This window comes from Pristis pectinata, chromosome 25, assembly GCF_009764475.1.
Source record: "Pristis pectinata isolate sPriPec2 chromosome 25, sPriPec2.1.pri, whole genome shotgun sequence".
NCBI classification, from domain to species: domain Eukaryota; kingdom Metazoa; phylum Chordata; class Chondrichthyes; order Rhinopristiformes; family Pristidae; genus Pristis; species Pristis pectinata.
The window spans coordinates 8,108,579-8,125,114 of record NC_067429.1 but is presented as its reverse complement, the minus strand read 5'-3'; the positions used below and the strand labels follow the sequence as shown (position 1 = coordinate 8,125,114).

At 38.1% G+C, this 16,536-nt stretch overlaps 1 protein-coding gene across 2 annotated transcripts in view; it reads left to right on the top strand.

The window, feature by feature from the left end:
* Window positions 1-16,536, top strand: part of wipf2b (WAS/WASL interacting protein family, member 2b) — a 53,815-nt gene that overhangs the window by 16,042 nt on the left and 21,237 nt on the right. For both annotated transcript variants that reach the window (XM_052038544.1, XM_052038543.1), the window contains exon 2: window positions 13,377-13,509. In XM_052038544.1, the coding sequence (XP_051894504.1) occupies window positions 13,444-13,509 (66 nt within the window). In that variant the 5' untranslated portion in view covers window positions 13,377-13,443. The remainder of the gene's footprint in view (window positions 1-13,376; window positions 13,510-16,536) is intronic.

Below are 16,536 nucleotides of genomic sequence, written 5' to 3'. Positions count from 1 at the left end.
ACATCTGCCATTAGCCAAATGAAAAAGAGCAGGCTGTTGTAGTTTGATTGCTTCATTAGAGCGATGAACAAATCTCCTGTGACATTTAGATTGAAATGAAGCTGTGGGACACATCAAAACTCGCACTTGAGGTGTCAGACTACCCATGGATTGCACCACTGGAGATGACCTAGGTTATTACATAATCTTTTCTAACAGTTTGGTATTTAATAGAAGTGCAGATGAATTCATCTTAAATCTGACAAGGATTTGTGGCTATGGCTGAAATATACTTAAGAATTTTAACAACAAGAAAGATGTCCTTGTGTAAGCGCTCAATTTATTTTGCATTGTGGATGTCCTTAGAGATCTAGATAAGAGATACGGACGACTCCTGCAATGTGGAAATTCACCCTACAGAATTCACAAATCACTACCCAAAAATTTGAGATCTGGAATAAAATTTGCTGTCATGGAATTTTTGTGAGGAAACCAAAGTAAGTAAATACGTTTCTTTTCAACTTGCATTTCTTTTTAATTTTTTTGTTCTGTCCTTTTTGTAACCTCCAAATTATCATTCCCCTCTTAGAAGCAAAGACATGCTGGTGTTGTAAGTCCATTGGTATTTTGTGTTTGAACTTGCAAAATGATCTCCTGATAATCATTGTCCATGGAAGAGAAACGATTACTGCCTAGCATTGATTTGTTCTCACTTGGGATTCGTACCAGAATTTTCCAACAGGCCAGTGGTCAGGAGTGGAACTGTGGCTGGTTTTGTTTTCATCAAATGAGCTGAATGGGCTCAGGACAAATGTAGTTCATCAGTTGATAGCCAACTGAAACATTCTTAATGTAGCAAGAACTTTCATTTTTGTATAGGTGTTTCAATATATTAGGAAAATAGGAACATGAAATACATTAGGAAAATGGGAACGGGAATAAACCAACTAGCCCCTCAAATCTATTCATCCGTTGTGTGAAATCATGGCTGCACTGTGGCCTAACTGTGTTCCTATTTCTCTCACTACTTTTTATAAATCTATAAATCTATTGTTATCATAAATCTAATCACAGATTTATAATTAACAATTGACCCCACATCAGTTTCTATTTGTCAAAAAGTTTCTTTGAAAAAATCTATCCACCCTGAATTGTTTATTGTTCTTGAAAAGATCATGGATGTTTTGGCTCTGCCCCATAAACCTGAATTCTCTAATCAGCAGAAATAGTCTCCATCCTCCCAATCATTTCCTCTTGAGATCTTCAATCAACAAACCTCTTAACCAATTCCAGGGAATAGAACTCTAATTTCTGTAATAGCATCAAACAGTGTTCAGATGTCATTCTGGTAATTGAATACTACCTCCTCTCCTACCTGGGATGTGATGCTCATAACTGCTCATGATCCTCACGGTAATCTAATGGGCTTTATAAAGCTGAAGACTAACTTTCATCCTTTTACATTCCAATTATCTAGTGATAAAGACCAGTATTCTGTTAATCTTTCAATTATTTTTGTCTCTATACTTGAATATACATGGAACATTTGGGAATTGGGTATCTAACTTTCCATCTTTTTAAAAGTGTAAAATGAAGTAGTTTCTTATTTAAGTGGATAACTTCATATATGCTTATTTTGAAATCCATTTTATGTATTCTTGCTCATCTTCTCACTCCTTAAATATCTTGTTGAAATTTACTGCTTCTGTTTGCACTGTTTACAGAGTTGCCTTTCTTTATGTCATTTTTAAATTTGGATGTTTGGCTTCCTAAATCACAATTACAAGTCTTTTATAAATATAGGAAATAGTTACTGTCCTATACAGATCATTGCATAGTTACATCTTGCCAATTTGTGTACCTGTCCATTATCCCAACTTTCCATGTCTTGCTACTCAGCAAGTTTTCCAGTCACAAGGTATCGATAAGTTTGCCATTATTCCTTGAGCTTTAACTTTAGTCAAATCTCTTTATGATAGACTTCACCAAATGCCTTCTGAAAGTCTGTGTATATAGCATCCATGGTCATTTATGTTAATAGCAGTTTGGTCTTCTCTGCAAAAGAAAGTCAATTTGTGAAGCACCTGGCATTCTCCTAACAGTATTTCATGCCTGCAAGGACAATGATAGGATCTTCCCCCTCCTGCTTCAATATCCTTTTAAGACATTTGAAAATGTCGATCCTTCTGACAATTTATATCCTTATTTTCACAGCTGCCAAAATAAATTGTAACCATTAAAGTGGATCCTCTTACTTGGAGTTCTACTTGCTCTGTACATTCTCAGTCATGCTGATCCTGCATCTTGGCTCTAGAACAAAAGCAATTTAGATTGCTTTCATGCTTGCCTTTTCTCTTATGTGGTGGAACTCTTTTAATTCATATTTTATAGTACAGTGATCGAAATGGACAGGTTCAAGACTGGTCACCTGCTGTAGCTGCATTTGCTTGAGGTGATCTTGCTACCTATAAACTCGCATGTTCTGTAATTCAAACACCCCCTCCCCCTACTCCACTGAACTTCATATCATTTGTTTTTTTTTGTAAGTTTAAAAGTTTCTTCAACGTATCAGTTTGCACTAAGCACCAAAACGTGGGATAGAATAATGAATTTTATTCAATTTATATGAATCACTAAGCTTGCTTTACCTACTTCTCCCTCTGCAGTGAATTCCCACTTTGACTAGTTTCTTGGCTGTAGTCATTGAGAATTATTTTATTTAAGGTCACTGTCCTATTGGTGCAGATATTAATGCAAGTTTATCAGAGAGTAATATTAAGCATCTTAAAGGACAACAGAGGTAAAGAAGCAGCTGAATGCAATGGCTGCCAAGGTGGGGTGGTTAAAATATAGAGTTGCTCACAAAGCCAGACTTGAAGGAGTAGTGGTATCTTGAAATATTGTAGAGCTGGATGAGACTTAAAACAAGCAATAGTTAAAATAAAAATGCTGCAATTTAGTATATGAGCAGTGGAGTTTTGCATGACCTAAAACCTGGAATTTCCTTTGGATGATTTCATACTGCAGTATCATTACCAACTGAGCCATGAAGAAAGCCACGTTATTGTGATTTTTCTACTTGTATGTAATCATCACAATAACCATATACGCAATCTCTAAATAATATTCCAGTGAATCATTATTTGTTCATATTCATTATGCTGAAGACCTGATCTAACCAGGTGGGATGTAAGGTGTAACCAAGGATTCCCACCAGGCAGTTAAATTAGTGATCATAAGTGATATTTCCTAATGTATGTATGGCATTGTTGTATGAAGGACAAATATTTTAAATGCACCTTTCAAAAAGGCGACAAAGTGCGTGCTAGTGCAGTGAAAGAAAGTCATGGGATGCTTTCCCTGCTTAGACATGATAGCATTTCCAGAAGATATGATTTGGAGCATGATTGATGAGGAGTTTGGATCAAAAAGCACACAGCTACCATTCGGGGGGGGGGGGGGGGGGGGGGAGATAGTGGTGCTGTAAATTTTATTGCAAAGCAACAAGTTGTTTTGGGGGAAAAAGCAGATTCTACTAAACTGAAAATCAAAAACTACAGTTGCTGGAAATCTGAAATAAAAACAGAAAATGCTGGAAATATTCAGCAGGTCAAGCAGCATCTGTGAAAGGAGAAATGAAATTAACGTTTCCGCTCATAACCCTCTCATCAAAATCTGAAGGAGGGTCTGATTGGTTTTCACCTCAATTTATTAACTCTTCCTCTTTCCACAGGTGCTAGCTGTTCTACTGAGTGTTTCTTGTATTTTCTGTGCTCTATAATAGTCATAGAGCATGGAAGCGGACTATTCGGCCCCCTACATCCATGCCGACTGGTGGACAGCCGCCCATGTTAATCCCATTTTCCGGCACTTGGCCCAAAGCCTATGCCTATGCAAATCAAGTGCTTGTGTAGACAAATGTTGTCGGCAACTGTGCTTCCACCACTCTCCCAGGCAGTGTTTTCCAGGTATTCATCATCCTCTAGGTGAAAAAGGTCCCCCTCGGATCTCCTAAATCTCTTGCCCTTTACCCTAAATCTATCTCTAGTTTTATCTACCTCTGATATGAGGAAAAGTTTCTTGCTGTCTTACCCTGTCTTTACCCCTCCTAATTTTATATACATCAATCATATTCCTCCATAACCTCTGCTCTAGGGAAAACAATCCTAGCCTCTCCAGTTTCTCCTCGTATTTGAAACGCTCCATCCTGGGCTATGCTGGGCAATTATTCTTGCTGACCTAAATTTTCTGGAAGGGCATTAAAATATAAGCAGTGTACAGTTGCTTTTCAGAAAGCTTGGGCTGAATTTTAGATACATTAAGCCAGGATATTTCTCAGGAGACCCAAGTGATAGCATTCTTGAGACAGAACTGCTTATCACATCTTTCTTTTCAGTTTGCACATTTAATGTGGTTACTCCTTGAGGAGTCGCCTTCAAGGATGGGCAATACTCCAGATTTGTTTTAAATGATTGGTTTGGCGATTTTGTTGCATATTTTGTGCAGTGAATTAGTGCATTAGCACAAATACGAGAAATTAGATCTGACTTATGTCTTCAAGGTGTGATATCACAATAGTATATTAGCCATGATTTTGTAAGAATCAGGGATAATATCATGGAAAATTATCCTTTTATCAGTTTTTGATTAGACTGTCGCAAAAATGTGGTCTGCTGTCAAAGGCTGCAATATGAATAAGTGCGGGAATAGATTACTGGGATGAAAAGTACATGTGATCTCATCTGTTGCATAAAATCTACCTTTCTACATGTGACCAAAAAACTGCACATGCTGAAAATCTGAAAAACAAATAGAAAATCCTGGAAACATACAGGTCAGGTAGCATCAGTGGAAATGAGAAACATTTAATGTTTTGGGTTGAAGATCCTTCATCTGACTCAAAGTATTTCCAGCATTTTCTGTTGCACATGTTAACACTACAGTGAACACTGATGGCTTGTTCACCCCAGAATATTATTGAGATTAATTATTTTTGATTCTAGCACCTTGTCATGTGAGTTCTATAAAAGGTTACTTCAGACTATGGTGAGTTTAAATGGCCCAATCAGATCAGCTAGTTCATACAGTTATGAAATTGAGTCTGGGGCATTTTAGTTTAGATGGTTCACTGGTTTCTGACTTTTAATAGAAGAGTTAAGGGGATAAAACTATAAAAATAAGCAGCTGGTCATTTAAATCTGAGTTGTGTAAAAATTTCTTCTCTCCAAAGGAAGTGAATCTCTGGAATAAGGTGGTGGAGGCCAGATCAATAGATATATCATCAGGTGTAGACGATAAATATTTGAAAGATTGAGGAATTGAGGGTCATGGGGAACTGGTATGGGAGTTGAGGCCAGTATAGATCAGCCATGATGGTGAATGGTGGGGAAGGCTTGAGGGGCCTGGTGACCTATTGCTGTTCCTATTTTATTCTGTTCTTGTGTTAAGAAGTAAAATTCTTCAATATTGCCATCATTGTAATAATTTCTTGCTTTTACCTGTTACTTGAATGACTAAAATGGCTTTCTGAACTGTCACAATCATAACAACATGAATACATTCATTTCATCCCATTGGTTAAGTCGAAAATATTGTACTGCATTCATTCATTCAGTCTTCAGGTGATATAACATTTGTACATTTGTAAATTTCATCATCCTATCTCTTTACCTACTTTGCTTCATTTCCCTGTTTTGCTCTTTACTCATTTTATATTCAGTTATGAACATGCATGTAGCATCTGCAAACAGATTTATACCATTGCATCTCCCCTCACTGGTGGTGTTATCTTTCCAATCATATCTTGCTTCCATGAAATGCAGGATTCACAAATAAAGGAAATGTACATACAGTAAGGTGGGGGGGAAGATGAGAGGTTGCCAGAGTCAGTATACAGATACCAGGATTTGCAGTTCAGACAAAGAACATCACAGGTATGATCAGACTTTGTTCATGGAAATTGCTTGATTTGTACAGAGTTGGTAATGTGGAACCCTATCTAATATTTTCTTGGATCTATGTCACACTGTATGTAGTCATAATAGAAGTTGATAAGCTTGTGAAGTGCATGCGTTCTTAACGGCTATTCATAAAGGCGATAGCATGATGCTGAAGGAGTGAGATGCCCTGGCCCTTGGGTTCAGTGAATTGCTACACTCAGGACTGTCATTTATTTCAGCTATTTCCTGTGCTGTCTGCAAATGAGCTCACATGCAGACAAACTCCATTGAGGATTCCAGCATTCCAAGCCCAGCTTCAAGCATATTTTTGAGTTTAGCAAATTCTGCCTCTACCTTGGCCACAAATGTATTTAGGATTAATTTCAACCTTTACTCATTGCCTGTTCCACCTTTTAAGATACTGTTTAAGAGCTAAAACTGTGCCATTTTGTAATAAACCTGATGCTGGTGAGTTTCAACCCTGCTGAGATTGAAACATAGCCCTGGGCACAATAAGTTGTGAAAGTTCCAGTCTGAGTAACATTCCACAACTCAGTGTCTGATGAGCAACAGCACTTTTAATTCTATAGATGGTGGAAAAAAATACTTGGCTTAAGTAAACAATATACTTGAAGGAATCTTGGCTCAGAATATGTGATGCTTGTTACGGACAGGATTTAATTCGTGGGAATGAGCTGTACAGCAAAACACAAATTCTGCAAGAGAACTTTTTTAGGAAATATAGCTGAAGAACACTTTGAAAAGAGAAACCAATTTTTAATATCTGTGTAGAACAAGTATATGCACATTTGTCTGGACTGTTTAATTATTCTCTTTCCTCTCCATATTCCATCAATATTTTACTTTCAAATATTATCCAGGTTTCTTTTAAAATCCATTGTATTATGCTTAAATTGTTACCGTAGGTTATTCCATGTCTTGATGCTGCTTATCTTTTTCATCATATGAATTTATGTCCTTGAGCTATTCACTAACAAATAGGAATAGTTCCCAGTTTATTGTCACTTCCAACACTTCTGTTGGAGTCCTTTAAATTAATCTTTTTAAAACTTAGTTCCTTTAATCTTGCTTAGTGTCATGAAAGCCATATAGAATTTACAAAGTCTCAAGAATGGTATGCACTGAAAGCAACCACGTTGTTTAATAACCAAAATAATTTAATGTTTCACTTGATCCTACCACACTTATGATAGAAACTGCTTGACGAGAAAATGTTGAAAAGCATTGATATGAGAATACTTTGGACAGAGTGCTTTTTTTTAAAATAGTGAGTGGGTACTTTTGTTACAGAAGATTTTACTAAGACGGGAATAAGGACATTGGGGGCTGTTCCAAGCACTCTAAGAGGGTTATAAATGCAAAGGGTAACTTGCTGGTTTGGAACAGGACTAAGAATACTGATTCTTTTATTCCCAGAATTGTAGATGTCTTTATAAAGTTGTAGCATCCCAGTTTGGCTGACTGCTTATCCCAACAGGATTTCTTTTGTGCATTGGCTGGACCATATAGTTACCTGTGATTCTGGAATTGTCGATGATCAGCTGTTGAATTGGAAGTAATTCCTGGACTTCAGTGCATCAGAATGCTCATGAATTGCCTCTGGGATTCTGCATCAGGTTAAATCTTGCCCAGAATGTTTTTTTAATGGAGATTGTAGGGCAAAGCAAATAGAAAAGAAGAGCCTAAATTAATGTTGAAATCTTTATTTTTTAATTATTTATGCTTTTGTAATTTAATGTTTAGTTTCTATTTACTGCAATTTTAATTGTTTTTAAATGAGTCTGAACATCAGATGTTTAAAAACTATTGAAACTGGTTACACACTATATATAGCAAAAACCTGTCCCAAGACTTGGTGGCTGCCAGAGACATTTGGAAGGCAGTTTCTCCTCGCAGCACAGTCTGAGGTCCTGTTGCTGTCCAGACCATGCTGCAGGAATCTGGGTTGCGAAGGACCAGCAAGATGATAAGCCCTCTCTTGTGTGGATGAGACAAGTGTGGGCATTTGGGACAGTTGATGGTGATTCTAAGGAGAAGAGCTGGGCTGATTCGATCTGCCCCAGTCTGTAATCTCAAAGAAATGGCCAGTTGACAACTTACCACTTGCAATTTAACTGAATGTCAGATTGGCTTGTGTTCACGTACAGGAAAATTCCTGATTTTATTTAGATTATTGCCGATTTTAATCTGTGATTGAATTTACCATTTGCAAAGTTACTAAAGTGTTGAAGTGCAGTTGGGATGAGATCAGCCTTTGAATTCTGTCCTTGATTATGTTACACGGAGAAGGCTGTACGTTGCATTTAATAGATCCCACTATTTGGTGTTAGATTAGTGTCCTATCCATTTCGGAGCTAAATTATGCATTTTGTAATGCTATTCTTTCTTTACAAATGCTACCTTTTAAATAATATATTTTTTTGAAAAATTGCTCTCTGGCTAGTGGTGGCATTGGCAAGGCTGGTATTTATTCCACATTCTTTGTTATCCTTAAAAGTGATAGTGTAATTTTACATGGTGAAGTCCTTCTCAGAATGCTGTAGGATGGTATTCTAATCTAGCCAAATTGAAAGAAAGGTGATCTATGGACAAGTTGGGGTGGTATACATCATGGGGAGATGGAGTTTCTATTGGTGGACACTATATGGTGCCAAGTATACCAATGGCATGCCAGTGGAGAGAGGAACTTTTAGGCTGGTGGATGAGTGCTGTCTTGTGTTTTGTCATTATTAGTTTTGTTTTCTTTTGTTCCTGTTTTTATCAATCTTTCTTTTATTCCTTGTTTATCTGTCACTGTTTTAAAGTGAATGTCAAGGTCCTGCACTATGCAATTGATATAGGTTTATACATCTGTCTTTTTTTAAATGAGTTCACTCTGTTCTAATTGCAGCATAAAGGTAATGAATGTTGATATATTGATATTGTAATTTGATACCATAATTGGTATGATAAGATATTTATTTATTAGTCACGTACACCAAAACAGTGTTGTGGTTTGTATGGATTGAAGCTGATGCTTAATCCAGTGTACAACACCCTGTGTCAACCAGGGAAAGTTTGCACTAGGGAATAGCTTTGTGTCAGCATATTCATTCTGTACGGCAATAGCACAGAGTTCGCTGGAAGATCATTTTTTTCATGGAATGAGGAATGCACAAGATCTATCGAGTTATAGTTTTTCCCCTCATGATTGTATTTGAGAATTACTTTTACTTGAGCATTGGCTCGAGGCTGCATGTCATTTCATGCTTTGTGTATGTTGTTAGTAATACATTGCAGACTGGTATATTTTTCCTCCTGTAACATGACGTTTTACCTGGAATTTTTTTTTACGTAGTGTCTTAAGTGTCTTAATTTTTTAATATGTAACGATATTGATTAAGATGTTTTCTGACTTTCAAATTTTAGCACTAATTTACTTCCTGAGCAAACTACATCCCAACTAATTCAGTAAGAAAATAGTGAGAATTCTAAAATTTTCAATTCTTTAAATTGGATGTTGGGTATAACATCCCTGCTGTTATCTTGGTATAGGTCATGATTTGAATCATAGTAAATCCTAGACTTTCGGGTTTAGCAAGTCTATGGCTGAGCAGTAGGGGATATTCATTTTTATTTTCCCTTATAGAGGCTTTAATTCTTAATACCCTGTTTATACTGTATTACTACCTGGTCTCTGGATATGACAATTAGGATCTGATAAAGTTTGAAGCAGGTGCATAAAACATAGAGCTTTCTCATTCTGATTTTGGAATATATAGTATGGAAATTTTAATGTTTATTTTTTAAATAGTTTGATTTTGAAAAGTGGTAGTTTAACCCTCAAAAGCAACCACCAGTATTATGTTGTTTGCATTTCAGTTGTTAAATTTGTTGAAACTTCCAAAAGTCTACTTATTCAGTGGCACTAAGTTCCTTTTTACTACCCAAACAAATGGCAGTTCACCGGTTTTAAAAACAATACACATCAGTCAGTAATATTTAATAATTTGTTGTACTTCTGCTACTGAAATGTTTTCAAACAGCTTGTCAACCTTGCCTGATTTAAAATATTTGGAAAGCCCAGGATAACTGCTGAACATAGCTGCTAAAGCTATCCCTGTGCAGAAAATAAAACTTCTGCTAGTAGCTTGAAAGTTGCCTAGACATTAGAAGCAGGTCACTAGTTTCATCACTGATGATCTTGATGTTGTTGTAGTTAAGCTTGAAATTGCTTTGAAACATTTGCCAACAGATTGGCCAAATTCCAGACAAATTAATGAAAGGACTGTTCCATGACATTTCTGCTTAAATTCTTGCTGCATAAATATCCTTGAAGGTGATGATTTTATGGATATTTCACACTGGTGAAGAACAGTGGTTGAGGCCAGTGTTGCCAAAAATACTAATTCCATTCACTGGGTGCATCTAACTTGCAATTTACCAGGAGATAAAGACTGCATGAAATCTCAAGGGTTTGGTTGGAATGGGGTGAAAGGCAGAAAACAGCTGCAGTTTTCTGGATAGTTCAAACTCAGTTTAATAGTAGTATATTCCCTTGATTATTATTGCAGTGATTGGGAGTGCATCTAGTAATTGGGGAAATAGTCAAAAAATATAAAACAAAATTAATTAAATTCTCATTGGTATCTTTGCAGATTTCTTTGGGAATGGTCATTACCTTATCAAGGCCAATAGATAAATGTAAATCAATTTGCCTGCCTTGGTTCAATGCTAATTCTTGTCTCTTAGTCAGTAAGGTTGTGAGTTGAATTCCCAGTGCAGAGACTTGATTGTCAGCCTAGATTATGTAAGTTCAGTTCTAGAAAGTGGTGTGCTGTTGGAGGTGTAATTTTTAATGCATTGACTGGGTTGTAAATCAGTTTCCCTCTGAATCATGAAGTTAAAATATCACTGTCCTTTTAATAGATTAAGTTTGGACAAGTTAAGAGAGCTTTCTTTAATGCATGAAGCCAGACAAAAGGAACCCTATCTCACATGTACTGGGTAGTTGCCTGAAAAGTAGTTCATGTGATAATAAGACCCTTGTGAAATGAAAATGTCTTCTGATGCTTGATCACCAGCCTAAAGCGTGCATCCAGATATTTACAGTACATTTGAAATTTAATCTGGATGACAGGTCTGCTGCTATAAGACCTTTGGCACATTGATTAATTGTGAGCAGTTTCTGTCAGTCATCTTTCCACAGCTTGGACTTCAAAGGATTAAAATGTGTCTACATTAGAACAGCAGTATGGTTTCTTGTTTTTCAAGCAGATGGAAAGGGTGTAAAACTTAATCTGAGCAATAAATGTTTCAGAGACATTGGTCCAAACTAAGATTGATGCCTCTAAAGTCACAGGACTTTGAGTTGATAAGATCCTTAAGTCTCATTTTAAGATTTGTGTACCTCATTGTAATATTATTCGTGATGAGGCGTCGTAGAGGCTGCTTTTGAATGTAAATGTTCCATGACACAATTTTACCTGGTTTCCTGTCCAACCTTTTCTCCTTTAAACAACAGCTCTAAGTTTGGTTATTTCTCTTGTTTGCTGGCAGTTGGATCTTTTCCATGCAAGTTGGTTGCTACCTTTGCCCACCAACTTAAAGGGGTACATTTGAAAAGTAATTCCAAGCATGTGAACGACTCTGAAGAAGTTACATAAATCAAATTCTTTCCAAATTAAATCTGGTTCATAGTTCTATCTGGAAAGATGTAGCCTACTGTTAGGGTAATTCAAGGCCATTGCTCACCTGGTAAACCAGATTATCACGTAGCTAGGGTTATGCATATATAAATTTGTTTGGATTTATAAAACGTGTGGGGATTCTTGTGGTATTGATACATCCATTCTTGTATTGAGATTGGAAAAGTTTATGGAAAACACTTAATTTGTAACACTATCATGTCAGTTTATCTGCATTTCTTTTGTGTAGTCACATCCCTAAGAGATTGTAAAACTAGTCTGAGTTACAGAAAGGTTAAGCTTAACAAAGTGGGAAGTGGGGTTAATCGTATGGATGTGGGTATATTTTATATCAGTGGAAAATATAGTAGTTGAGATGATACAAAAGTTTGGATTGAAGCTGAGAACAAGAAATATAAGCAATGGGTTGTCGTATCCACTGGGAGATGTTTCTTGTGAGCAGGAATATTGCACATGCATACTGACCACTACATTTTTTTTGTAGGGCCTTACTGCAATTCCAATATCAATAGACCATTCCTTGTTGCACGTATTCATTTACCTTCCCCCACATAGATCAGCCTTCATCCTTTTCTGAATTAATGTCTTTAATATTGCCAAATTGAGGTTTGTGTTGTACTCTGAGCTTGTCTAATGCAAAGATTTTTATCTTTAATAAATATTTCATCCTGCAATCCTTGTCTCACCTCAAAATTGTAATAAATGAGAATTATGCAATTGGCCATCTTCTCAAGAGAGATATTTATAAGATATCTTTATTAGTCACATGTACACCGAAACACAGTGAAGTGCATCTTTTGCGTAGTGTTCTGGGGGCAGCCCGCAAGTGTCACCACACTTCCGGCGCGAACATAGCATGCCCACAACTTCCTAACCCTAACGTCTTTGGAATGTGGGAGGAAGCCAGAGCACCCGGAGGAAACCCACGCAGACACAGGGAGAACGTACAAACTCCTTATAGACAGTGGCCAGAATTGAACCCGGGTCACTGGCGCTGTAATAGCATTACGCTAATCACTACACTACCGTGTTAAAGAAGCATTGAATTCTTGGGTCAACTCATGCTGCATTTTCCTTCTTTTGGATGTTACCAGGAGTATTCTCTTCAACACATAAAGGATGTGTTGTAAACTCTTCAGTACACCAAGATAATGATCCAAGTATAAAGTTGGGAAAAAGATGAAGGCTGGGCCTGTTCTCATTGAAAGGGAGAGTACTTAATCACAATTAAGTTCATTATTAAGAACCTATTCAAACAATTGTTTATATTCCAAAAGAGATCAAATGTTAGAGGATAGAATTGGTGCAAAGATTTTGACAGCACAAAATTCTTAAAGTGCACTTAGGAAAACCTTAACCTATGTAGATCTACTGGAGCAAGAGAGGAGGGAAGATGAGTCCAGATCAGACATGTTGGCCTTTGCCAGTGTCCTGAATTTCTGATTCCTGATTTCTAACTGTCCTGATTTCTAGCTGTGATTGTTGGGTGAAGGTATAATAACATTTTCCATTTATTCCCCCATAGCTGAACTTTTTCCTAATGCACACTGCCTTGCTTCATGCATGCAGAATGGTTATGAATAGGGAAACTGGAGCACAGTTGGATATCTTGTACATGATCATATGTTTGTGTTTCCTGGGGAAGATGTAGAAAATTGAGGGAATGAACAAGGAATTCTCATGTATCATTCCATGGCAGCTTAAAAGGAATTCTGTCTACACATTGCTAAACGTTTGCATATTTTTTCAGGTTTATGAATGACCAAGTACACTGTGTGAAATACAGCAGAGACTGAACCAGCAGGTAGTGGGAAAATATGCCAATACCTCCGCCACCCCCACCCCCACCTGCTGCACCCCCTCCACCCCCAACATTTAATCAGGTAAGGAAAAACTGTGATTCCTGATTGGTGTTTTGTAGAATAATACAGCAGAGAGAGAAGCCATTTAGCCAAACCAGTCTGTGTCAATGTTTATGCTCTGTTTGAGCCGCCTCCTATCTAACTCTTACCAGGATAAGCCTCAGCCTTATTCTCCCTCATGGTTATTTAGCCTTTCTATTATTGAATCTATTACTCAGCTGAACCACTTTCAGTGGTAGTGAGTTCCACTTCCTTGTACCTTTCTGGATAAGGAAGTTTTTCTGAGGTCACTGTTTCTGGGTGGCTGTCATAAATTGATGATATTTAACCTTTAGTTTTGCGCATTCGCACAAGCAAATAAACAAAAGTCTCATAAATTGAATTCTATTCCTCTCCCACCCTGACATTAAACCTTTTACTGACTTGAGAAAAGAGAGCAAGGCTGTTCTTCGATGTCTGATGGGTATAACTTCATGTTTCTGCTACCATCCTTGTAAATCTTTTTTGCACCCTCTCCAGAAACACTATATCCTTTTTATGATACAGTAGCAAGAATTGTACGCAGTATTTTGGGTGTGATCTAATTAAGAATCAAAACATTTTAGTATAACTAAAATGCTCATTATGTACACTAGAAGGATTTTAATTTTAGAAGAAATTGAACACAGTCCTCCAAGTGTGGCCTTGCCAGCATCCTGTACAACTGCAGTGAGCCATGTACTTGTACTCCAAGGTATCTCTATTCTACAACACTCCCCAGTGCCCTGCTGTTCACTTTGAAAGTGCTACCTGGATTTGGTTTTCCAAAGTGCAACACCTCACGCTTATCCAAATTAAACTCCATTTGCCATTCGTCAGCCCACTTACTCAGCTGATCAAGATCCCCCTGTAATTTTTGACAACCTTCTTCATTGTCCACTATACCACCAACTTTAGTGTTATCTGCAAACTTACTAACCATGCCATGTGTTACATACTAACTTGTACATTGTTATCCAAATCATTGATATAGATGTCAAACAACAATGGGCCCAGCACCGACCCCTGAGGCACACCACTAACCTTCTACCATCACCCTCTGCTTTCTACCATTAACCCAATTGTGTATCCAATTAGCCAGCTCTCCCTGGATTCCATGCAATCTAACCTTCCAATGCAGCCTACCATGTGGAACCTCATCAAAGGCCTTACTGAGGTCCATATAAACCACGTCACTGCCCTGTCCTCCTCAAAAGAAAACACTCAAATCAAGTTCGTAAGACGTGATCTCCCATGCACAAATCCATGCCTACTACCCCTAATCAACCCCTGTCTTTCCAGATGTATGTATATCTTATCCCTCAGAATCCTCTCCAGTAACTTACCTACCATATATGTTAGACTTACTGGCCTGTAGTTCCCAGGTGTTTCTTTGCCGTCCTTCTTAAATAAAGACACAACATTCACTACCCTCCGGTCTACCAGCACCTCACCCGTGGCTAATGATGATGCAAAGATCCCACAATTTCTTCTCTAGCCTCCCACAGTGTTCTTGGATAAATCTGGTCAGGCCCTGGAGATTTGTCTACCTTCATACCTTTTAAGGATTCTAGCACCACCTCTACTGTAATGTGGACTATCCCCAAGACCTCCCTGTTTACTTTTCCTAGTTCTGAAGTCTTCATGTCTTTCTCCACAGTAAAACTAGAGGAGAAATATTCATTAAGGACCTTGCCCATCTCCTGCAGCTCCACACAAAGGTGAATGGTGTCCCTTTTGGTCTTTGAGGGGCCCCTGATCTCTCTCTAGTTACTCTTTCTCCCATACTAATAAAAACTCTTTGGGTTTTCCTTAATCTTCTTTGCCAAAGTTATCTTACCGCACCCCCCCCCCCCCCCCCCCAAATTTCCTCCTTGAGTGCACTTCAGCATCCTTTATACTCTAGGGATTCATTTGATCTCAGCTGCCTATACCTGACCCATGCCTCCTTTTCCTGGCCAGAAAAAAAATATCCCTCGTCATCCAGGGTTCCATACTCCTACCAGCCTTGCCCTTCACTCTAACAGGAACGTACAGACCTTGAGCTCTCACTAGCTCACCTTTAAGAGCTTCCCACTTGCCTGTGGTCCTTTTACTCACAAACAGCCTACTCCAATCAAACTTTGCAAGCTGCTGTCTGATACCATCAAAATTTGCCTTGCCCCAGTTTAGAGCTTGAACCTGTGGACCAGTTCTGTCCCTTTCCATAACTAGTTTAAAAGTAATAGAACTATGGTCACTGGTCCCAAAGTGCTCCCCCACTGTCACCTCAGTCACTTGCCCTATTACCCAAGAGTAGGTTGAGCTCTGCCCTCTCCCTAGTAGGGCCCTCTATATATTGCTCAAGGAAACTTTCCTGAATGTACTTAACAAATTCCACCCCGTCTAAGCCCTTAAAAGTATGACAGTTACAGCCTATGTTAGGAAAGTTAAAATCCCCTACTATGACAATCCTATTATTTTTACAACTCTGCACAATATCCCTGCATAATTGTTATTCTAATTCCCATTGACTACTTGGGGGCCGATTAGTACAATCCCAACAATGTGATCATCCCCTTTTTATTTCTCAGCTCCACCCATAAAGCCTCACTGGATAGACCTTCAGTAATTTCATCTCTGACTACTGCTGTGACATTCCTCTTAATCATAAATGCAACTCCCCCTCCTCTCTTTCCTCCACCTCTATCCAGCTTAAAGCACTTGTGCCCCAGAACATTAAGCTGCCAGTCCTGTCCTTCCATTAGCCATGCTTCTGTAATGGCTATAATATCCCAGTCCTCATAGCTCTCCAAGCCCTAAATTCATCTGCAATTTAATCCAATAGGCTTTCCTCGCTCCTGGCTATTCTCCTGCCCATCATGCCTATTCAACTTGCTGTCACTGACTTCTGCATCACTTTCCAGCCTCTCATTTGCCTCCCTGATGCTTGGGATCCCATCCCCCTGGCAATCTAGTTTAAACCCACTCTAGGAGTACTAGCAAATCTGCCTGCCAGGATATTGGTCCCAATGGTCCAAAACTCTGAAT